The sequence below is a fragment of the Pan paniscus genome, chromosome 22 (assembly GCF_029289425.2).
Source record: "Pan paniscus chromosome 22, NHGRI_mPanPan1-v2.0_pri, whole genome shotgun sequence".
NCBI lineage: Eukaryota > Metazoa > Chordata > Mammalia > Primates > Hominidae > Pan > Pan paniscus.
Window position 1 is genome coordinate 33,254,680 of NC_073271.2, and position 24,677 is coordinate 33,279,356.

Below are 24,677 nucleotides of genomic sequence, written 5' to 3' on the forward strand. Positions count from 1 at the left end.
CATGAGTGAACTCCCATTCACAATTGCTTCAAAGAGAATACGTAGGAATACAACTTACAAGGGATGTGAAGGACCTCTTCAGGGAGAACTACAAACCACTGCTCAGTGAAATAAAAGAGGACACAAACAAATGGAAGAACATTCCATGCTCATGGATAGGAAGAATCAATATCATGAAAATGGCCATATTGCCAAGGTAATTTATAGATTCAATGCCATCCCCATCAAGCTACCAATGACTTTCTTCACAGAATTGGAAAAAACTACTTTAAAGTTCATATGGAACCAAAAAAGAGCCCGCATTGCCAAGTCAATCCTAAGCCAAAAGAATAAAGCTGGAGGCATCACACTACCTGACTTCAAACTATACTACAAGGCTGCAGTAATGAAAACAGCATGTTACTGGTACCAAAACAGAGATATAGACCAATGGAACAGAACAGAGCCCTCAGAAATAATACCACACATCTACAACTATCTGATCTTTGACAAACCTGACAAAAACAAGAAATAGGCAAAGGATTCCCTATTCAACAAATGGTGCTGGGAAAACTGGCTAGCCATATGTAGAAAGCTGAAACTGGATCCCTTCCTTGCACCTTATACAAAAATTAATTCAAGATGGATTAAAGACTTCAATGTTTGACCTAAAACCATAAAAACCCTAGAAGAAAACCTAGGCATTACCATTCAGGACATAGGCATGGGTAAGGACTTCATGTCTAAAACACCAAAAGCAATGGCAACAAAAGCCAAAATTGACAAATGGGATCTAATTAAACTAAAGAGCTTCTGCACAGCAAAAGAAACTACCATCAGAGTGAACAGGCAACCTACAGAATGGGAGAAAATTTTTGCAATCTACTCATCTGACGAAGGGCTAATATCCAGAATCTACAATGAACTCAAACAAATTTACAAGAAAAAAACAACCCCATCAACAGATGGGTGAAGGATATGAACAGACACTTCTCAAAAGAAGACATTTATGCAGCCAACAGACACCTGAAAAAAATGCTCATCATCACTGGCCATCAGAGAAATGCAAATCAAAATCACAATGAGATACCATCTCACACCAGTTAGAATGGCGATCATTAAAAAGTCAAGAAACAACAGGTGCTGGAGAGGATGTGGAGAAATAGGAACACTTTTACACTGTTGGTGGGACTGTAAACTAGTTCAACCATCGTGGAAGTCAGTGTGGCGATTCCTCAGGGATCTCAAACTAGAAATACCATTTGACCCAGCCATCCCATTACTGGGTATATACCCAAAGGATTATAAATCATGCTGCTATAAAGACACATGCACACATATGTTTATTGCAGCACTATTCACAATAGCAAAGACTTGGAACCAACCCAAATGTCCAACAATGATAGACTGGATTAAGAAAATGTGGCACATATACACCATGGAATACTATGCAGCCATAAAAGAGGATGAGTTCATGTCCTTTGTAGGGACATGGATGAAGCTGGAAACCATCGTTCTCAGCAAACTATTGCAAGGACAAAAAACCAAACACCGCATGTTCTCACTCATAGGTGGGAATTGAACAATGAGAACACTTGGATACAGGAAGGGGAACATCACACACCGGGGCCTGTTGTGAGGTTGGGGGAGGGGAGAGGGATAGCATTAGGAGATATACCTAAGGTAAACGACCAGTTAATGGGTGCAGCACAGCAACATGGCACATGTATACCTATGTAACAAACCTGCACGTTGTGCACATGTACCCTAGAACTTAAAGTATAAGTAAAAATATATATATATAAACAAAAAACAAACAAAAAAGTGTACACCTGCCACAATAAAGCCAGTGTCCAAGACGAGTTGTTTAATGTGTATTACTTTTATAGCAAACAGCAATAGTGACTTTGTTTTTTTAAAGAAAATTTAGGTTACATTGAATATTGCTGTTCAGTGATTCATCAAATGTATTCGTCCCAGTAAGCTTGAGATCTTTGGTGACTTTTGACGGGAATGAAAATACCATTTTACATCTTTAATGCCTTTTTCATAATTATGACTTTAGATTTCTAGAAGCTCTCAATCACTTTGAGAAAGCAAGAACCTTGATTTATCGTCTTCCTGGAGTGTTAACTTGGCCCACGAGTAATGTGATTATTGAAGAGTCTCAGCCACAAAAAATAAAGGTAACCATTTATTTTTGTAGAGTGTTTCTTACTGTGAGTGCTTATCTGCATTGACTGACTCAGGTATCAGGAGGCGGAGAGGTAGGAGCATTCCATCCCCACCTCCCTTACATGCATTTCCCCTCTACTGTCTAATGAGAATCTTTGACATTTATTGAATGTTTTCTGTGTGCCAGTGTGTACCTTCATTTATCATTATGCTTAATCCTTATAGCAGCCCCGTGCAGGGGGGCACTGTGATCATTCCCATTTTACAGATGAGGAAGGTTAAGTTTAGAGAGGTGAAATGATGCACTCAAGGTGAAACAGCAAGCAAATTGTTGTCCTGGAACTTGAGTCCAGGCATTCTGACTTCTGAGTATGCATGATCATGCACTATGCTGGACTTGGTTGTACTTAGAGGAAGGTATAGTATTGTTGTTTCATCATAAAGTTACCACAGTTACTGAGATGGTACTTGAAGATTCAGAAAAATATGAATTTAGTCTCATATCCAGAAGCATAAAGATGCTTTGCTTGTTCTAGAAAGACTTACGTGTGAAATGACTGAGATAGGCTTTTACTTGTAGTGAACTCTCATATGTACTCAGAACTTGATTTTGGCTGAAGCTTTTAAAATCACAGAAGTCAACTTTTACAACTCAATAATAAAAAGACAAATAATCTAATTTAAGAAGTAGTCAAAGGATCTGAATAGACATTTCTGCAACGAAGATATACAAATGGCCAAAATTAGCACATGAAAAGACATTCAGCATCATTAGCTATCAGAGAAACACAAATCAAAACCACAGTGAGATACCACTTCACACTCATTAGGATGTGGGTAGACAATAAATATTGGCAAGGGTGTAGAAAAATGGGAACATTCAGACACTGCTGGTGGTAATGTATAATGATGCAGCTGCTTTGGAAAATAGTCTGGCAGTTCCTCAAACAGTTAAACGTAGAGTTACCATGTCTCAGTCCATTTGTGTTGCTATAAAGAAGTACCTGAGACTGGTGATTTATGAAGAAAAGTTGGCTTATGGTTTTGCAGGCTGTATAAGAAGCATGGTGTCAGCATCTGCTGGTGAAGGCCTTCAATAGCTCCTACTCATGTCAGAAGGCGTAGGAGAGCCTGTCTGTAGAGATCATGTAGTGAGAGACAGGGAAGTGCCAGGTTCTTTTTAACAACCAACTCTTTAGGGAACTAATGGAGTGAGAACTCACTTACCCCAGGGAGGGAATTAATCTGTTCATGAGAGATTCGTCGCCATGACTCAAACACCTCCCACTGTGCCTCACCTCCAACACCGGGGATCAGATTTCAACATGTGGTTTGGAGGGTCAAACATTCAAACTGTAGCATACCATATGATCCAGCAGTTTCACTCCTAGGTGTGTACAGAGAAAGGAAAACATGTTCTCACAAAAACTTGTACATGAATGTTCATAGCAGCATTAGTCATAATAGCCCAAAATGGGAAATAGCCCAAGTATTCGTGAGCTGATAAATAGGTACGTAAGTATTGGAACCTGGGAGGTTGAGGCTGCAGTGAGCCTTGATTGTGCCACTGCAGTGCAGCCTGGGCAACACAGTGAGAGTCTGCCTCAAAAACAAATGGCCAGTCATGGTGGCTTACGCCTGTAATCCTACCACTTTGGGAGGCCAAGGCAGGAGGATTGCTTGAGCTCAGGAGTTCAAGACCAGCCTGGGCAACATGGCGAAACCCATCAGTACAAAAATTAGCCAAACATAGTGGCACATGCCTGTAGTCCCAGCTACTCAGGAGGCTGAGGCAGAAGGGTCAGTTGAGCCCAGGAGGCAGAGGTTGCAGTGAGCTGAGATCGTGCCACTGTACTCCAGCCTGAGTGACAGAGTGAGACGCTGTCTCAAAAAAAAAAGAGTATTGATAACATGCTGCAGCATGGATGGACCTTGGAAACATTATGCTAAGTAAAAGAAGCCAAACACAAAGGGCTTGTGTGAGTCCATTCGTATGAAATCTCCAGGATAAGCAAATCTGTATATAGTGACATGACAGAAAGTAGACCAGTGATTGCTGGGCCTGGAAGGTTAGGGGAAAATGAGGAGGGACTGCTAATGCGTATGGAGTTTCTTTTTGAAAATGTTCTAAATTTAGATTGTGGTGATGTCAGTACATCCTGTGAATATGCTAAAAACACTGAACTGTACACTTTATTTGAGTTGTATAGTGTGTTAATTATGTCTCAACAAAGCTATTATAAAAAATAAAACACAGGGATTCTTGGATTTACCTCTCTTCATACAAGATTGGGATAGAGGCATAGGAGATATTGATAACAAAAAGCCAGCACTGGAAGCATGGCATGAGTCTCTTGGGGGCTTCATTAGCAGTGGAATAATTCTCCAGGTAGTCCACAAACAACAGTGGCAGAGCTGCAAGGAGGAAGATAATGGGAGTGTTAGGATTCTGGATGAGGTGATGTTGGGCAAGAGGAGCCTGATAAAGTCCTCAGGATTACCCTAAGGGTTATTCTGCCTTACTTGACTTCCTCTTAATGCTTATGGGAGATTTCTGAGAGCTGTAAATTATAAAATGTGATTTGATGATTGTAACGGCAAAATTTTGATTCTTTCGAAATTCTGAAAAAAAATTTTGTTCAGTCCTCTTTTTAAATCTCTCTTATGTCTCTTATCAGCCTTCCTTTTAAAAGGAAAAACTTTAAAAGTTGTATGTAGTTTGTTGGTGAAAAAATTTAGTCATTCTTATGCTGAAAATATTTTGATGGCAAGAGGTTATTGAAATCACAAGCATTTTTATTGACAGATTAGTATTGTAATGGTATCATTTTTGTTTATTTTGTTTTAGATGCTGTTAGAGAAATTTGTTGAAGAATGCAAGTTCCCTCCAGTGCCAGATGCCATTTGTTGCTATCAGAAGTGCCATGGATATTCTAAGATCCAGATATACATAACTGATCCAGACTTTAAGGTAAATAATGAGTGTACAGTGGGACATTAACTTGCAAAATCATTCCTTAAGATGGGCTCAAAACAATCTGTAATTGGAGGCACCCAAGTTCTCTGGCTAGTTAGCAGTCGTCCACCCCTTTCCCAGGATTTTTTTTTTTTTTTGAGATAAGTCTCACTCTGTCACCCAGGCTGGAGTGCAGTGGCACGATCTTGGCTCACTGAAACCTCCGCCTCCTGGGTTCAAGCAATTCTCCTGCCTCAGCCTCCCAAGTAGCTGGGATTACAGGCGTGTCCCAGCACGCCCAGCTAATTTTTGCATTTTTAGTAGAGACAGGGTTTCACCATATTGGCCAGGATAGTCTCGATCTCTTGACTTCGTGATCCACCCCCTCAGCCTCCCAAAGTGCTGGGATTACAGGTATGAACCACCACGCCCAGCCTTCCTGGACTTTTTTAGGTCTACATCATCTCACATGGGAACCAGAGCCACTGATGTATAAATGCTCTGGGCTCGGGTAGTGACCTGAGAAGGCAGGCTGGCTCATTCTTTTTCCTCTTCAAGCTACCTTAGGAGGATAGGAAACACAGTGAGATTGTTACCTCTGATTTGTTGCAATTCTGATCTCTCATAAAATTTGAGTCCCAAATCTAAAGGTCATTGTGATCATTGAATTAGCTGTTAGAGACCTAAATTTGAGATAAGTCTGGCACTTAATTGAGTTATACTGGTTTATTCAAGAAGCTAGTAGCTGCCCTTGTCCTGCTGTTCCAATGTCCCTGGTTAGTAAATCAGATGAAATAATGTTTATAAAATATTTGATATATTTTGAAGAATAATGCAACTTTATGCTGTGGAAATAAATATGTTAGTCAAGCTCTCTCTGTCTTTATGTATGTTGTAGTGAGTGAGTGTGCAGAGACATCTTTAAAACGTTAATTAAAAAATTTTTTGTAACCCTAGGGTTTTATACGCATCAGCTGTTGCCAGTACTGTAAAATAGAATTTCACATGAATTGCTGGAAGAAGTTAAAAACTACAACCTTTAATGATAAAATTGACAAGGTAAAGCATAACAGGATTGTCTGAATTTTTCAGTATACTTATTGTATGTCAATTTTTTCCCCCAAGAATTCCTTCCTGAACATTCTGCACATAATTAGAAAGTTTTAAATTATAACTTTAATAATAAAGTAGAAAATCAAATTTGTTTTTATTTGGACAATCATAAAGGCATTAACCATAGAGGCTTTGTTTTTTTAAAGAGACGGATCTCACTGTGTTGCCCAGGCTAGAGTGCAGTGGTGCAGTCATAGCTCACTGCAGCCTCAGACTCCTTGACCCAAGTGATCCTACTTCAGCCTCCCAAAGTGCTGGGATTATAGGCATGAGCCACTGCACCAGGCCCCACTTGAAAGTTTTGATGTGGAATTAGAGATTTCAAAACCAAAATTTGATGAGGTAATTTGTACTAAGAAGTCAACTCAAAACAATTTTTTTAATGTTGGGAAGAAGGATCAACTTCAATTTTAAACTGCCATTTCTCTCCAGGGATTTTCTTATTACCAAGATAATGATGTTAATTACCATTAAGTAGACATACTTTGAGGGAAGTCATAGTATTACAATCTTATTTGTATTCATAGAATTTGTTTCTGATCTATAGACACTATGGACCTTTTCCTACACTTCTTAGGCTTATGCAGACCACTGTTCTTATTGGGGAAAGAATGAGGCAGTTGTACTAGGCATCTGTTAACAATAGCAATTATTAAAGTTTGGTAGAAATAAATTCTCACATTTTGTACATTTTCACATAATTAATTAACAATATAATGATATGAGTAAATAACTGTCACCTTTGAGTCACTTCTGCTATGTCTTTGTCTTACCTAAATTGAGTTTCTCTAGTGATATACCCTCTTTTAGTGGTCTTAACTATTCCCATCATTTTAAATACGCTCTGTAAATTAGTCAGCTTTCCCTAGGATATGCTGAAGTGATACAACCCAAATATCTTGTGGCATACATCAGAGAAGTTTGTTTTTTGCTTGCATGACTTGTCCTGCAGTTCTGCAGTTGTTGGCTGGGACTGGGCTGTAGCAGCTTTATTTTGTGTGGCTCTATTCCTTGTTTCTCAATCTAAGTTGAAGAGTGACCCTTTTCTGGAACATCTTCCTGTGTCAGAGGAAAAAGAACAATGTCCAGTCTATGAAGTGTTTGTTAAACCTTTTGCCTAGACATGTGTATGTCATGTCTGGTCACTTTGCATTGATGAAAACAAGTCACATGGTCAGACCCACACCTGAAAGTATATTTTTCCTACACGGAAGCCTTAAAATTCGCATGGCAGTGAGTAAGGATTTTCACCACTTCCCTGAAGATGGTTTTAGTCCGTATTTTGACTGTTCCTGGTGGTAAAAATAGTATACGTGTATAGATTTATCCCCCCCTAGACATAACATTTTTCTTGTTTTTTTTTTTAATCAAATAGGATTTTCTACAAGGAATATGTCTTACCCCTGACTGTGAAGGTGTCATTTCTAAGATTATCATCTTCAGCAGTGGTGGTCAAGTTAAATGTGAAGTAAGTAATAAAGGGGGAACCTTGTTAGATAGATAACCAAAATGTTTACACCTTTTGAAACATGATTTGAATTTGTAGATATCATGTAATTTGGATCTTTTCCAGGAAAGAAACAATTACTTCATTTAAGAAAATATAGGAAATACTTGGATGTGAGAATGCTTCATTGTAATGAAAGCATTCTTATATTCTTTTATTTCTTAATAGGAAAAGGAGGCCTTTTATATCTTAGTTTTACTGTTTTTACTGTTTTTCATAACTTCATTTTCTTAATCCCGGTAAACTTTTGGGCAGTAGTGGGTGTGCAGGTTTTTAGGGAGGGGGAAGAGTGTCTTGAGGGATTACCTTTAACTTCATGACATGGGAGTGGCAAGAGTGGGTAGTTGTAATAATATTTACACTTTATTAGATCGTCTGCTTACTCTTAATTTTTTAAAAACTTTTTCCTCAAGTGTGTCTACCCTCTTGTTTCTCTTCAGTAAATTATTTTGCTAAAGTTTTCTGGGCTTTTGTCTGGGTCAGAACATCATCACTGTTCTCTATCAAACTGAACATTATGTGTGCTTCTGAAATACTTGTTACTTGTGGTTTTGTGTTTTATGTCATGGGAGTATGAGACAAATTTTGGATGTCTTTGTTTTATTTAAAGTTTGAACACAAGGTCATAAAAGAAAAGGTTCCTCCAAGACCTATTCTGAAACAGAAATGTTCTAGGTAAGATTTTTAACAATCAATCAGTGGTTTGATGATGTCTCTTAGAATATAATTCTATTAAATGCAGATTTCTAAATTATGCCTTTTTAAAAATTGGCTGTGTATACGTATATCCAAATAAGTGTTTTTTGAAATGATTTTTATGGAAAATTAAAACTTAAAGAGAACTAGCCTAGAATGATTAAATACTAAAAACTTGATTCAGAATTATTTATCTAGTGGTTGAATTTACAATTAAAATTACAACATTTGATGCTGTGAAATTACATGTTTGATTAATAGATTTGGCATTTATATAAAAACTATACAGTTTGCTCTCAGTTGTTGAAACTTTAATTCCAGAAGCGTATTTTTCTTTTTATCTCTCTTCAGTAAACATTTTGAACCTATGACTATTTTTTACCCTGAAATACTCAATGTACTGTCTAAATTATTACTTCTCTATAGCTTTTTGTTTAGATCAAATAATTCAGATTCTTTTTTCTTTTCTTTTTGGTCCTGCTTCTTGTTTTTCTTTCTAAGAAGTGATTTTTTTTATCATTTGTGACCAAGAAAAAGCAAAAGAAAAGATGAACAGAATTATTTGTTGGAGAGAATTCATTGTAACCAGCTCAACCATATTATAGTGTTGTGGGTTATTATTGAGATGTGAAAACTATATTTTACTGTGGGACCTTTCTTAGAAATGAGAGTTTACATGAATTATTTTGCAGAGTAATTTGTACTATTTCTGCTTACCCTATGAAGTAACTTAGATACATGAAAGTGACATCTATACAATCTGTAGACTGCATCCTTAGATATCACCTAATCATTGAGGTTTTTGTTTTCATGAAACAAGTACCCTTATTTTGACAATACTGACAGTTTCTTACATTGAATGGAAGATGTAGGCCGGGCTCTGATTAAAAAAGGAAAACTTCTAATATATTGCTTGGAAGATGGTTTCTACGATAGTCAAAGGAAAACAGTTCATTGAGTTGTCACTAATTGTAAATGTTTATCAGCCTAGAGAAACTAAGACTGAAAGAAGACAAAAAATTGAAGAGAAAGATCCAAAAAAAAGAAGCAAAAAAGTTAGCACAAGAAAGAATGGAGGAGGACTTAAGAGAAAGTAATCGACCCAAAAATGAAGAGCAGAAAGGTATGCAGAAGCCAAAGGCATGATAAGAATAATATACTCTCATTTAAATGTATAAATATAAGCATCTTTTGGGCCTTATATTCATCATTATTGAATTGAAATAAAGATTTCAGTTAGTAATTTAATACTATCACTGTCTTCTGTTACTCGAAGACAGAATTGGGTTGGTGTAAAGAGCACTGAAAAACCTTTCAGAGATTGTATTCCCACTGAAAAACCTTTCAGAGATTGTATTTTAACTTTCTGTGCTTAATGACTAAACATATTTATTGTATATAAAGTTAAGGTAGTTGATGAGGCTGGGTTAGGATTGTTGAAGGAAGTGGCCGTATTTTAGGGGAACTAAGTTGTTTTTTTTTTTTTTTTTTTTGAGACGGAGTCTCACTCTGTTGCCCAGGCTGGGGTGCAGTGGCGCGATCTCGGCTCACTGCAAGCTCCGCCTCCCGGGTTCACGCCATTCTCCTGCCTCAGCCTCCCCAGTAGCTGGGACTACAGGTGCCCGCCACCATGCCCAGCTAATTTTTTGTATTTTTAGTAGAGATGGGGTTTCACCGTGTTAGCCAGGATGGTCTCGATCTCCTGATCCACCCTCCTCGGCCTCCCAAAGTGCTGGGATTACAGGCATGAGCCACCACACCTGGCCTAGAGGAACTAAGTTTTAAATGCTACTACATGAATGGTTCAAAATGAAGGGCGTAAAATGCTTACTTTTGGTATGTTTATTTTAGCGTGCACTTTCATGTCTTTTCAAAAGTATTGTTAAATGTTTATATTTCTAATTAAAGTTTCTTGAGTCATATTGAATCATATTTTATATTATGTAATTTTACATTATTTCTAAGTTTATATAATTGTGAATTAGTCCTATTTATCACTTTAACCATTGTTATTTATCCTTAGAAACTGTAGACAATGTTCAGTGTTGTCAGTTCCTTGATGACAGAATTCTACAGTGTATAAAGCAGTATGCTGACAAGATTAAATCCGGCATACAGAATACAGCCACGCTTCTCAAAGAATTGCTTTCTTGGAAAGTTTTGAGCACAGAAGACTATACAACCTGTTTTTCTAGCAGAAATTTTCTAAGTGAAGCAGTGGACTATGTTATTCGTCACTTGATTCAAGAAAATAACAGAGTAAAGACAAGAATATTTCTGCATGTTTTGAGTGAGCTTAAAGAAGTGGAGCCCAAATTAGCCGCCTGGATCCAAAAACTTAATAGCTTTGGTATGTCCCTTTATATTCCAGAGAAATATACTTTAATAGGAAGAGGAAGTGTAGGTCTCTGAGTCATTTTCATTTTCCTGTCATATAATTTATAACTTTAAATGCAGGACTATAAATTTGTATGGTTAAGAATACTTTTCCAGTCCCAGCTACTTGGGAGGCGGAGGCAGGATGATTGCTTAATCTCAGGAATTTGAGACCAACCTGGCAATGTTGCAAGACCTGTCTCTAAAAGAATTTTTTTAAAAAAGAACTAAATATATGAAGGCCTTTAAAAAACAGAAAAACTATTACACACACACTCACACCACAATTTTTAGGTTATTTTATAGATAGGTTACAGTATACTTCTTCAAAAGGTGCAGTCTAAGGAAAGACCAGTCAGTAAAGAAATCCAGACCTATATTAGACTAAACTATTTGTAAATGTGTAGATGTGTGAATACTAGGCACAACCATGGTAAATAACACATCCTGGAGTCTGCCCCCTGCTCAGGAGCTGTGTTGAGAAGACAAATCTATAATTCAGATTCTTTGAAGAAAAATTTAGAGGCAAGAGTGGATGAGACTAATTGCTCAGGGTCACCTAAGGCAAATCTGTATCTAGAGATTAAGAGGAACATATCCTAGGGTTGGACTGAGCTGTGGTAAATCACAGGATTATATAACTCTGTACTGTGTGTTCTGACTTTAGTAACTTGGCTGGGAGAAGGGAAGAGTGAGCAAGCCCCCTGCCCTCCCCTAAAGCAGGCACTTTGCCTAAAGCCATGCAGGACTGCAGAAGGCAGCTGCAGATACAGTTGTTGTGTAACACGAGGTAGGGATGCTTTGGGCACCTACCAGGGCACTATTTATCTTGGTGACTGGATAGCAGCTGGCCTAGCACAATAGTTTATTCAGTCGGCAGCTATTAGATAAGAGGCTAAAGGACGCCACAGGAAAAAGGCAGGGCCTTTAGCAGCAGACCACAGGGTGGGGCCTGCTAAGCCTCTGCCAGCCGTCCCCACCTGTCTGAATGTTTAGAAACGTGGGGCTATTAGAATTCTAGGGTTTCAGAGAAGATATTGGTCAGTTTCTGCCAGAAGAGACAATGTAAGATGGCAGCAAGCCTGGCATAGTTAGACAGCTGAACATGCCTGCTTTGAACATAGATCCTCATGGATTTGTGATCCCGGAAAGTTATTTTTAAGTGACAAGATTGTCACTAGTGAGTATCAAGTAAGCAAATTATAAAGTTATTGCTTGCTTTAACATGCTTTAGGAGATACTCAGGACTGGAGAAATAGGTTTGCCTGGGTTATGCTACACGGTCAAGACTGCCAGCCACTGTTCATTCAGGTAAATGCAGCACTTGAGCCCTCCAGCTCACTGGCAGGAAAGGGTGAACATGTCTTTTGATATAAACCATGTGTTTTTGTTTTGTTTTGTTTTTTTTTGAGACAGAGTCTTGCTCTGTTGCCCAGGCTGGAGTGCAGTGGCGCGATCTCGGCTCACTGCAAGCTCCGCCTCCCGGGTTCACGCCATTCTCCTGCCTCAGCCTCCCGAACAGCTGGTACTACAGGTGCCTGCCACCAGGCCCGGCTAATTTTTTGTATTTTTAGTAGAGACGGGGTTTCACCGTGTTAGCCAGGATGGTCTTGATCTCCTGACCTCGTGATCCGCCCGCCTCGGCCTCCTGAAGTGCTGGGATTACAGGCGTGAGCCACCGCGCCCGGCCGATATAAACCATGTTTATTCTGTAGATTAAGGGTATCATTTTAATAAGGATATATGTATACTATTTAAAGTAGCAATTTTTATTTAAAGTTGTGAAATGAGTTCAAGCATGTTAATTAGTAAGGCTGTTACTACAGTCCTGAAGTAAAATGCACACTTACTTAAATAGTAAGTAAAGCAGTTTTCATTTCCTGGAATTTTACTTCTCATAAAACGACTATTGGGTGGACTTACATCATGCACATATTTAACATAAGAGAGGTCAGTTTTTATGTTCAGCAAAAGATGAAGGGAGGAAAAGAGAGAGGAAAGGAGGGAGGGAGAGAGAGAAATAATAGAGCACTAGTGAGATAAATTTAACATTTCAATAGTGAACACTGCCTGCCTGCATTCCCCTCACTGAGCACAAGCTCTGACGTGGACAGGGAACGGGAATGTGCTATTTTTTCATTGGGCTCTCATAAATCTTTTATTGTGTGAGTATTCTACATGGTCCCTTATTCTGGTGTTTAAAGATCCTAATTTTCCTGCAACATGACCTCTGCAAGCTAACTCTTTAATCCAGAAGCAAGCAGTCTAGGGTAATTTTGACTCTGAGCAATCTCTGCTTCATTTGTTGACTTCATTTGTTGACTAAGGCCCTCGGAAGAAGTGACCGTTTTATATTAGAGGCATGATGGAGAAATTGGACAGAGCTCCTTTTTGCTGGCTGTTCATCAGGAGTGGGGCTTCACCGTCATTTCAGTAGGAGTCTGTATGATATTGTAGTCACCCTGTTTTCTAATTTGGAGAGTGGAGAATAAAAGTAGGCATACTGACCACCTTGATTTTTGTAGAGAAGGGTGAGGACCCACATTTTGGGGAATAAGGAATGTTATTTTAGGTGTTGGGGAATGGGTTTACCCATTTCCTCTTTTAGACACATTTGGGAAGATTTTGCATATTGTTGATGTTTTATTACTATGGAATCCATATAAAGAAACATAAAATCTTGCTAGTTTATACTAATTGGAATGAAAGTCTTTATGAATTAGTGAAAACATTGTTTGGGTTTTTTTTTTTTAGAGATAGGGTCTTGCCCCATCACCCAGGCTGGAGTGCAGTAGCGCCGTCATAGCTCACTGTAGCCTTGAAGTCCTGGGCTCAAGCAGTCCCCCCACCTCAGCCTCCCAAGTAGCTGGGACTACAGGCATTTGCCACCATGCCTGGCTAACTGTTTTTTTTTTTTTTTTTGTAAAGATGGGGTCTTGCTATGTTGCCAGGGCTGGTATTGAACTCCTGGCCTCAAGTGATCTTCCAGCCTTGTCCTCCCAAAGTGCTGGGGTTACAGGCCTAAGCCACCATACCTGGCCTCATTGTTATATTTTTAAAGGAATTTAATGCTATACTTTCATCTCCTAGGTCTAGTAGAGGTAACTATGATAGTAGAAGGCTTTGGCCCACATTATTCAAATCTAATAGACAAGAATTATTATAATTAGCCTAACAATGTTAAATGGTGTTTCTAAAATGCCTAATAGCTTGAACGAATCTGTTCTCAACTATTTAAGTGTTTTTGCTGAGAATATAAGCAAACTATAGTCAGCTGCTTTCAGAGATGTGAAACTAAATGTGATTTTACAGTAAATAATTTCCCTCCTCTTCCGATTTGGGTTTTGTTTTTATTACAGGCTTAGATGCCACAGGAACTTTCTTTTCTCGTTATGGAGCATCTCTTAAACTGCTTGATTTTAGTATCATGACTTTCCTCTGGAATGAGAAATATGGTCACAAACTAGACTCTATAGAAGGAAAGCAACTTGATTATTTCTCTGAGCCAGCATCATTGAAGGAAGCCCGTTGTTTAATATGGCTACTAGAAGAACACAGAGACAAGTTCCCAGCATTGCATAGTGCTTTAGATGAATTCTTTGATATAATGGGTATGTGGACTGAGTTTAGACATATTACATTTAATCTTAAGGGGGAAAAAATCTGTGAAGGACCTAGCTTGTTTAAATATATAACAAAGAAAATAGTGAAAATTATTATGGTACCATCAGTTTATGTGGGGAAGTTAGTGATTAATAGTAGCAATTTTTTTATATCATGAAGCTTTTTTACTTTATCAGTTAAAGAGATACTCAAATGTAGGTATGTTATGCTAACAATACACAATGTTCTTCCCGTCTTAGATATTTTCACAGCATCATGGGAAAGATTGCATGTTACATTGACAGAATCTATTAGTAAGTGGTTTGATTTATAGCATTTTAGAAAACATTGGTCTGCAGAAGTAGGTGATGTTTGCAGAATCTAGAATGGATAGCATTCTAGGATGTTTTAATGGGAAGAGCCTAAAACTGGGGGTCAGGAAAAGTAGGTTGTGGCACAGCTTCTTCCTTAGTTTGGTTCATTAAAAACCCTGTGGGCCCAGTGATGGGTGTTGAGAAGGAATTCAGAAATGCTTACACTTGTCTCTGCCCTTGAGGACCTTGTGTTCTAGAAAAGAGAATAAGAAGCATGCACTAATAACAGTAACATGGTAGTAAACTCAATACGGGAGGGCCAGAGAAAGTGCCAAGGGCATCAAAGGAAGGACCCAACACTTTCTTTCTCCCTGGGAGAGAGGAAAGCTGTGGTGCAGGGGTAGAGTCTCAGATGGGCTGTGAACGTGAAAGTGGAATTAGAAAGCTGGGTGTCAGGGCTTTTTTGGAATTGGGGACCCTATTTGGGTAATGGCATGGAGTCCAGCTTGAACTAACTAGCTAGCTAGCAGCTAATTCCTTCTTTTCTCTTAGATCTTAATTTCCTCACATTAAAATGAGATGATTTGGAGGCAGTGACTTGTGTGGTCCTGTTTTACTTAAAAATTATAATATTCCTAGATTCTAAATGATAATTTCTTACCTTTCATACTATATGAACATATTATGATAATCCCCAAGTCCCTCAGAATCAGAAGTCTCCTTTATGTGTTGTTAGGAGTTAGACTTTTAAATGTCATGCTGTTTGTTTTAAAGGGTGCATTAAAAGGTCTGGCCTTGTATGATGGTGTCACAGATGATAAAGTTCCAATGCATATAAGGAGTGGAAAGCTTACTTTTGACAACAAAAGTTCTTAGAAAAGAGCACACTCAAATACAGATGGCTTTATCTTTTAAGGATACTGCTTCATGACTGAAGGTGACATGCTACTTGATAGCCTGAATTTATTGCCATCAGTTTGCTGCTGCTGGTAATAAAATGCTGTCCCGGGACTGAGCTTACAAAACCTGATGCATGTTTGGATCACAAAACAAGACAACTAAAAAGGACACAATTCCCTCTCAGCGTACACTTGTCCTTTAACTTGTGTTCTCTACATATAATACACAGCACTTCCAGCTGCCACTGTTTCTCTGTTTCTAGTCATGAGGTCAGAAGCCACTAACCAAATTATTGGCAATCCCAGTGGATTCTCAAGTCCAGTAGCTCTGCCTTCCACCTTCACCCCAAACATTTTCAGTTTTATCTCTTCATTTAAAAGAATAGTTATATTTCTTAAAACTTTTCAAAATCTACTGATCTTGTAGATCAGAGTGTTTGACAATGTCATGAGTGCTTTGATAATTGAGAGCCCCGACTTTTTCCCTGACCTCTTCATGCATGATCCCCTAGGGTATTTCTGTGAGACAGCCAAATAGCCCCTTAAAGCAGTATGACTGAACCCACCTATCACATCTTCAGAGATCTGTTTTTCCTCAATTTATCTCAGTCAATAATATTGTATATCTAGTATTTAAACAGGAAACTCTGTAATTAGTCTCAATTCTTTCTTTTCAGTATTAAGAGTATAACTTGTTTGTCATCAATCCAAATGAGCTTTGTCCTTGATCTGTCCTTTGCTGTCCACCCCACTTCCCGAGGCCAAGACCTTAGTTGTCTTTCCACAGTTAGACCACTATAGTAGCCTCCAAACTGGACTCCATGCCTCTAGAATCTCCCACTTTTCCGTTTTCCTCTTATATTGCAGCTAGTGACTCTTCTAGAACATCTGTCTAACATTCTGTTAACTATTCAATTTGGGAAACATTTGTTTAGTTTTACTTACAGATTAAGTTCACATCATCTGGGGTCTGGGTTCATCATCATCCTCTCTCTCTGAGCACACACCCCACTTCTGACTGTGCCCAAACCTGCCTTGTGCTTTCCTGCCTCCTGTCTTTACTCACGTAGTTCCCCCAGCCATGCCCCACCCCTTTGCTTGTTCATTTCAAGAGTAACTTAAATGTCCCCTCTTCCTCAGAGTCTTCCTTGCCCCTCCTGTGGGCCTCTCCTGTGCAGACTTCAGACTTGAGTCCTTCGTGAGCTTTGTTGCCTTGTGTTTCACGTGGTCCTTAGCACGCTGGGTTACAGGAGTTTGTCTGTTTGTCTTTCTGGCAGTAGAACAGGAGTTCATCAATGGTAGGGACTGTCTTGTGCATCTCTATTCCCAGGACTAGCATAGATGGTACCTAGAAGGCACTCAACATTATGCTGAATCAGATTGAAGTTTTATGGTTCTTTGTAGTTGGTTTCCCGTTTAGTCAGCCATTTTGCCCTTGGTTTCTAAACCACACTTGTGTTAAAGCCAAATAAGGAATAGAACATGGCCTATGCCAGTAGTATGAGGAGTTATTTTAAGGCTTTAGTGTACTATATGGAAATGTAAATATTTAGTTTTCTCACAAAACCATCTGTATATTCCTACAGACAGCCGCTGTACGGTGTTAAGGAAACAAGATAGTGGTGAAGCACCGGTAAGTTACTTGATCACTTGAAATCTTACGTTCTAATCTATGTTAAACCAAGGATGAGAAGGGGACCCAGGCCAGTGTTTATTGACATCACAGCCAGCATTCAAGAACCACATTAAAAGGACGTCTGGGTAGTACGTACTATTTCATTAGAAAGTCACTGCCAGTTTTCCTCTCGGAATTGGAGCAATAATCAGCAAACTATGAGGCTTAAATTAGACAATTTCTATAAAGTTTCAGAGCTGATAAACATTAATATTCTAATTAAAAAAGGAAGAGTTCTTCATCTCCTGGCATAAAAATGAAAAGTTGTCTTTAATAACTAAACTTCTAATGTTCTGCTCTAGAAGGAAAACAAAGGGACTTTGTTTTGAGTGGCTCTAAATTACGTTTAAGTTAAAACAGTTCCAAAGTTGTCTTCCTTAGTAGTTTGCAGTTGCCTTTTATTCATTCTTTAGAAATTCTTCAGTTTAGGAAAGTGAGTAAATAGAGAAAAGCACAGCATTGTGGCAGTTTTCAAAGAGAAAAATGCCTGTTTACTGATTTTCAGGAGCAAATCATCTGTCTATATGAAATTTTGTCTTAATCTGCTCCATCAAATATTGCCCGGCTAAGCAGGAAAACACAGCTGAAATACTCCATAAGGAGCTGAAGGCTTCTTTATTCACTATTTGTGCTCCAGTGTCTGGTCAGGTGCAGAATGTCTAGTTTGGCTTAGTAAAAGAAATATATTAATAATAAAAATACTATTATGGCATCTAACTGGAATTACTTTAAAGTCTGATTAATTACTTGAAATAACAGTCCAACCCTGTGGAAAATAAGATAAAAATGTTGGAACAACTTAATTTTAGTTATAACATTAGGTATTATTAAATTTTGTTTGTTTTCTATTATAAATCGTAGCACTTGGGCTGATACACTGTAGTGTTATTTTTGTTAAACATTTTATGTACATTTAACTTACGGCTAGTCTGTAAAAACTCATATGGTTTCTTTATGTTGAGCTTCATAATGCTGTTATTTGAGTGTTCACTGATTTTCCCCCCCATTTTTTAGTTTAGTTCAACCAAGGTGAAAAACAAAAGCAAGAAAAAGAAGCCAAAGGATTCAAAGGTATGGAGTATTTTCTGTATTAATTCTTGTCTAAACTCTCCAAAATAGTTAGTTGGACATATACATTAGAATTGAGCAATTCTTGGGATATTTTGAAACATTCGTAGAGAAAGACTTTCTAGGACTTAAAGATGTTTTGGCAGTCTTCTACATTTTGAAGAAATTCCAGGTTCATATTATATAATAGCAAGTCTTGACACTTGTATTCTTTATTGTCTTTTTTTTTTTTTTTAGGTATTTCTGAGTAAAAAAAAAAAATTGTCGTAATGTCCCAAAAAATAAATGTCTCAAAAAATAGATAACATATTTAAACTAAAAATGATGAATACTAATCATTATGACAGTCCCAGGATTGATAGAATCCCTTCCTTCCTCTCACCAAAGGCTCTCCTCCAAGCCCATTAGATAAGTAGGGCATTTTTATTTTTATTTTTGAGACAGGGTCTCCTTCTCTCGCCCAGGCTGGAGAGCAGTGGTACAATGACGGCTCACTGCAGCCTGAAACTCCCAGGCTCAAGTGATCTTCCCACCTCAGTCTCCCGAGTAGCCGGAATGACAGGCGCATGCCACCATGCCCAGCTAATTTTTTGTATTTTTTGGAGAGATGGGGTTTTGCTATATTGCCCAGGCTGTTCTAGAACTCCTGGGTTCAAGCCATCTGCCTACTTTGGCCTTATAGGTGTGAGCCACTGTGCCAGAGTAGGGCGCAATTTTTAAGTCTTTGGTGGGTTCTTCATGGCTCTTGTGTGTATGTGGGGAGCAGAAAGGGGGATGGAGTGAGAGAGAATAGCAAATCTTCAAAGCATGAGAACAGTTAAGGAGTTCCAATACAACTTTTATTTTTATCTTTGACTATGTATTTAGTTTAGATAAAAGGGGAGTTTAAACTGAGTAACATTTAAATTTTTTTGGAGCATTGGAAACTATCCTAAATGTTAATTTGAGCTTATTCTTGGCTGTTGAAACTTTTATTACTATGTGTTCCTGTTTATAAGAAAATTTGGATAGATCTTATATATTAGCAATTTGTATGTGTGTTTATATAAGCATTCATCAATTTTAATGATTTTTTTTCTTTAATGGAATTTTAAGGTAGAAAATCATTGTCATTTTTCTGTCTTTTAAACCAGCCTATGTTAGTTGGGTCTGGAACAACTTCAGTAACTCCAAATAATGAGATCATCACTTCAAGTGAAGACCATAGGTAAGTATAATTTTTAAATTTTTGCTTCATTTTAACTCAAATGTCTTTACTTAATAAGTTGTGTTAATTTAATATATATAAACTTGTGTTTTATTTCTCTAACTTTCCTTTCTAAAGCTGTGCATCTGACAACCTGATGTAATTCCATCTTGATTACATTTATATAGCGTGGCTAGAAGGCATTAAGAATTCATTCAAACTGTGTTAAAGTCACGACACTGGTGACATTCATTCACTAAGTACATATTGAGAACCTACCATATGCAAGGCTCTGTGGGAAAATCATAGAAAAATGTCTAGAAATTATTCTTTAAAATAGTCAATAAAGAGAATGTCCTGTTAATACTTACTAGCATTTTTGCTGTAAGAGAGGAAGCTGTTTTGGGAGCTGTATATGATGTTATGTTTTCACCTTATATATTAGTGATTTTCAATGCCATCTGGTTGTCAAAACTGAGTCTTCAATAAACAAATATTTAAGAAATAAAACTAGTGAGTAGCAGTAACCTTTTTATATCATACTCCTTTATGAACCAAAAATGTACAACATGGTTTTTTTTTTCACATTTCTTAAAGGAGCTATCAGAACAGTTAAAAATTTACGTGGTCATTTTCATGGATTCCTGAAGTAGGGTAATTGTTTTAAGTTAAAATAATAGCCTGTCTTAGTCAGTTTGGGCTGCTATAACAATATACCATAAACTGGGAGGCTTAACACACAGAAATTTATTTCTCACAGTTCTGGAGGCTGGGAAGTCCAAGATCAAGGTACTGGCAGATTCAGTATTTGGTGAGGGCCTGCTTTCTGGTTCATAGATGGTGCCTTCTTGCTGTGTTTTCTCATGGTGGAAGGGACAAGGCAACTCTCTGGGGCCTCTTTTATAAGGGCACTAAGTCCATTCATGGGGGCAGAGCCTAATTACCTCCCAAAGAATCCACATCCTAACACCATCACATTGGTGATTAGGTTTCAACATAAGAGTTTTGCAGAAACACAAACATTCAGACCATAGCATAGCCTTTACTGAGATTAATTCTTATGTATCAGACATTGTTTTGGGGGTTTACATACATAAACTCTTTCAATCCACTTATCCCGCCTAGGAGGTAAGTGCTATTATATTCTGTCCAATGTACAGATAAGGAAACTCTGAGGCACAGTGCAGAGCGACTTGCCCAAGAACACAAAGCTTATAAATAGCAGAGCTGGGATTTAAGTCATGCAGCCTGGTTTTAGAGTCCCCACTCAAACTACTACATCTTTTTAGAGTGCTAACATCTTACATTTAAAAAAAACTTTTGTTTAGATGGAGTTTCGCTCTTGTTGCCCAGGCTGGAGCGCAATGGCGTGATCTCAGCTCACTGCAACCTCCACTTCCTGGGTTCAAGCAATTCTCCTGCCTTAGCCTCCTGAGTAGCTGGGATTACAGCCATGCGCCACGACGCCTGGCTAATTTTGTATTTTTATTAGGGACGGGGTTTCTCCATGTTGATCAGGCTGATCTCGAACTCCTGACCTCAAGTGATCTGCCTGCCTTGGCCTCCCAAAGTGCTGGGATTACAGGCGTGAGCCACCACACCTGGCTTAAAAAAAACCTTTTATTAATACCATTTACCAGTCTCAGTCTCACTTTAACTTAATTTATAGCAGTTATAATACAATCTTCATTTGTCTTTCAGTCATTTAACAAGTTATAATTAATGCACTTTTTAAAAAAATATGGAGTTTTAAGAATTTTGCTCTTTGGAGCAAGACTAAATAATTGAAAGTGCTTACTTAGATTGTCAGATATGATATTTCTCACCTATAACTGTGGAAGGGTAACTTTTCTACACTAAGTTCCCTGGTGCTATTTTTTTGCAACATAGAGCTGAGTAATATATTGCCATTATTGTGTTTATTTCAATTAGACATTCTTCTGGTTAAATAATAAACCAGATGTCTATCATCCACAAAATTGGGTGTTTTGACATTCTTCTGGTTAAATAATAAACCAGATGTCTATCATCCACAAAATTGGGTGTTTTTTGTTGTTATTTACCAGCAATCGAAATTCAGATTCTGCAGGCCCATTTGCAGTGCCTGACCATCTTCGGCAAGATGTAGAAGAATTTGAAGCTCTCTATGACCAACACAGTAACGAATATGTTGTCCGCAATAAGAAGCTATGGGACATGAACCCAAAACAAAAATGTTCAACTCTGTATGAGTAAGTGGGTTGAAATTTTTACAACCATTATTTTATACTAAGGCTGCCAATTAAAGATCAGAAGTTGTTTAATTTGTGCCTATTTTTAGAGATTTTGCCACATTTTACACAAAGTTAATTTAGGATTTTTTTTTTTTTTTTTGAGACAGAGTCTTGCTGTGTCACACAGGCTGGAGTGCAGTGGTGCAATCTCTGCTCACTACAACCTCTGCCTCCCAGGTTCAGGTGATTGTCATGCGTCAGCCTCCCGAGTAGCTGGGATTACAGGCTTGCACCACCATGCCTGGCTAATTTTTGTATTTTTAGTAGAGAAGGGGTTTCACCATGTTGGCCAGGCAGGTCTCCAACTCCTGGCCTCAAGTGATCTGCCTGCCTCAGCCTTCCAAAATGGTGAGATTACAGGCATGAGCCACCTCGCCCTGCTGTGAGGCTTTTTAGTTATTAAATTTAGAGTCCTAATGATTATTGATTTTGTCAGTTTGAGCTACTAAGTCGATACTGAGTAGGGTGGATAAAACAAGTAAAAAATTCAGGAAAATCTCAGGTAGCTTACCATTTTGAGCTTTGTGTTATTAAATAGTGCATGAGGCCTTCCTTTTAAGAAAATAAATCAAGGGCTGAGGTCTGTAATAGAGTATTAATTTAAAAGCCAACTCTTCTCCTGGAAGTCCTGTCAGTAGCATATCCACCATATGGCCCTTTCTTCTGTTTTCCTGTATTGCATCATTCCTATTTAGTTCTGTGCTCTTAGATCCTTCTTCATGGTTTTTCTTTAGAGTTGAAATGCTGAGCAAATCATATTTCCAGAGAACTCCTGGGTGACAGTGTGGAAACAACTGTAAAATTATACTATTATTTCTTAAAATATGCTAGAATTTGCTTCAGGCATCCAAAAGTAAAGCTAAAGTATGTAGTTTTCAGTATTTACTGTACACAAATTCAAATAGGATTTGTTTTTGAGATTTGATTTTCTCTTTTTATTTAAAATTCTTATTGGCATTATTGTTATCTTTCCTGAATAAATTTTTGTTGTTGTTTTTAGAATAAATTATGTAATTACATAGTTGAAAGTTATGAAATAACTTTTTGATTTCCTTTTGCTTTCCCCTGCTCCCAGAAAAGTTTTAAATGATCATTTTCTAGGAGGTAGACAAAATTTTCTTTATAGTATCATTGATTGCAGTTAACCTTATGTTTGTTATATTTGTTGTTGAGGAAAGGTTGAGATCAGTGAAAAGTGAAACAGTGTTTTCCTTTGGGAGAATAAAAGTTTTTTTCAAATAGACGTATTCAAGTACTTTCTTATAGTAACTCATGTAAATGTAAATTTTTCCCAAGTTACTTCTCTCAGTTTTTGGAGGAACATGGTCCCTTGGACATGAGTAACAAGATGTTCTCTGCAGAATATGAGTTTTTCCCAGAAGAAACTCGACAGATACTAGAAAAAGCAGGAGGTTTAAAACCTTTTCTCTTGGGATGCCCTCGTTTTGTTGTGATTGACAACTGTATTGCACTGAAGAAGGTTGCATCACGGCTCAAGAAAAAAAGGAAGAAGAAAAACATTAAAACAAAAGTAGAAGAAATTTCAAAAGCAGGGGAGTATGTACGAGTTAAACTACAACTGAATCCAGCTGCTAGGGAATTTAAACCAGATGTAAAGTCTAAACCAGTGTCAGATTCATCTTCAGCACCAGCTTCTGAAGATGTGAAACCCAAACCTGTGTCTGCAAATTCTCCCAAGCCAGCTTGTGAAGATGTGAAGGCCAAACCAGTATCCGACAATTCTTCTAGACAAGTTTCTGAGGATGGGCAACCCAAAGGGGTCTCTTCTAATTCTCCCAAACCAGGCTCTGAGGATGCAAATTACAAGCGAGTCTCCTGTAATTCCCCCAAACCGGTTCTTGAGGATGTGAAACCAACTTATTGGGCTCAATCCCATTTGGTCACAGGATACTGTACGTATCTTCCTTTCCAGAGATTTGATATCACCCAGACACCGCCAGCATACATAAACGTGTTACCAGGTTTGCCCCAGTACACCAGCATATATACACCCTTGGCCAGCCTTTCTCCTGAATATCAGCTACCAAGATCAGTACCAGTGGTGCCGTCTTTTGTAGCCAATGACAGAGCAGATAAAAATGCTGCTGCCTATTTTGAGGGTCATCATTTGAATGCTGAGAATGTTGCTGGTCACCAGATTGCCTCTGAAACACAGATCCTTGAGGGCTCTTTGGGAATATCTGTAAAGTCACACTGCAGCACAGGTGATGCTCATACAGTCCTGAGTGAGTCTAACAGAAATGATGAGCACTGTGGAAATTCTAACAACAAATGTGAAGTAATTCCAGAAAGCACCAGTGCAGTAACAAACATTTCACACGTGCAGATGGTTGCCATACAGGTAAGAGTTAAATAGAAAAGTCTTCTTAATACTGAAGTTAAATTTTCCTTTTCATTTTTCATTGCTGTTATATTTACAAGAATCCTTAAAGTTGATTGACTTTATAATGATTACTGAAGCTTTTGCCTGAAAATATTTTTAAAATATGAACTATTTTGTGAGGCATGACAGGTAATCTTCTCAGAAAGAAGCTTGGGTCCAGTAAATAATACCCATCTTTGCTACTGAAATTCTACACAGATTAAGAAATAAGACAGCAGGTGGAGCCAAAACGTCATCCTAAGAATTAATAAAGGTGCTGGAGGAGAAGGTGGCTGTTTGTAGGAAAGTTCAAGTGCTGGCTGGAAGTGTAGCCTGCATCACAGTGCCTTACCTGCCAGTTACAGGAGGGCCCACCTGGAGGCCTTCCAGCGTGGGGTGCCTGCCCCATAGGACTTACCGCATGAAGGAGGAAGGGAAAATGTGCTGGCAGCTCCTCAGAAAGAGAAGGAAAAA

General features: G+C 38.1%; 1 protein-coding gene across 18 annotated transcripts in view; it reads left to right on the forward strand.

Moving 5' to 3' along the window:
* TTC3 (tetratricopeptide repeat domain 3) overlaps nucleotides 1–24,677 on the forward strand; it is a 129,503-nt gene that overhangs the window by 69,372 nt on the left and 35,454 nt on the right. For 14 of the 18 annotated variants that reach the window (XM_063601381.1, XM_008977658.6, XM_055105231.2 and 11 more), the window contains 13 exons: nucleotides 2,045–2,165; nucleotides 5,003–5,125; nucleotides 6,068–6,169; nucleotides 7,599–7,691; nucleotides 8,341–8,405; nucleotides 9,413–9,549; nucleotides 10,450–10,776; nucleotides 14,162–14,413; nucleotides 17,205–17,251; nucleotides 18,308–18,364; nucleotides 19,495–19,568; nucleotides 21,614–21,778; nucleotides 23,117–24,182. In XM_063601381.1, the coding sequence (XP_063457451.1) occupies nucleotides 2,045–2,165; nucleotides 5,003–5,125; nucleotides 6,068–6,169; nucleotides 7,599–7,691; nucleotides 8,341–8,405; nucleotides 9,413–9,549; nucleotides 10,450–10,776; nucleotides 14,162–14,413; nucleotides 17,205–17,251; nucleotides 18,308–18,364; nucleotides 19,495–19,568; nucleotides 21,614–21,778; nucleotides 23,117–24,182 (2,629 nt within the window). Of the gene's footprint in view, nucleotides 1–2,044; nucleotides 2,166–5,002; nucleotides 5,126–6,067; nucleotides 6,170–7,598; nucleotides 7,692–8,340; nucleotides 8,406–9,412; nucleotides 9,550–10,449; nucleotides 10,777–14,161; nucleotides 14,414–17,204; nucleotides 17,252–18,307; nucleotides 18,365–19,494; nucleotides 19,569–21,613; nucleotides 21,779–23,116; nucleotides 24,183–24,677 lie in introns of those variants that run through there. The other 4 variants (XM_055105235.2, XM_055105234.2, XM_063601379.1 and 1 more) reach the window with 2 other exon arrangements.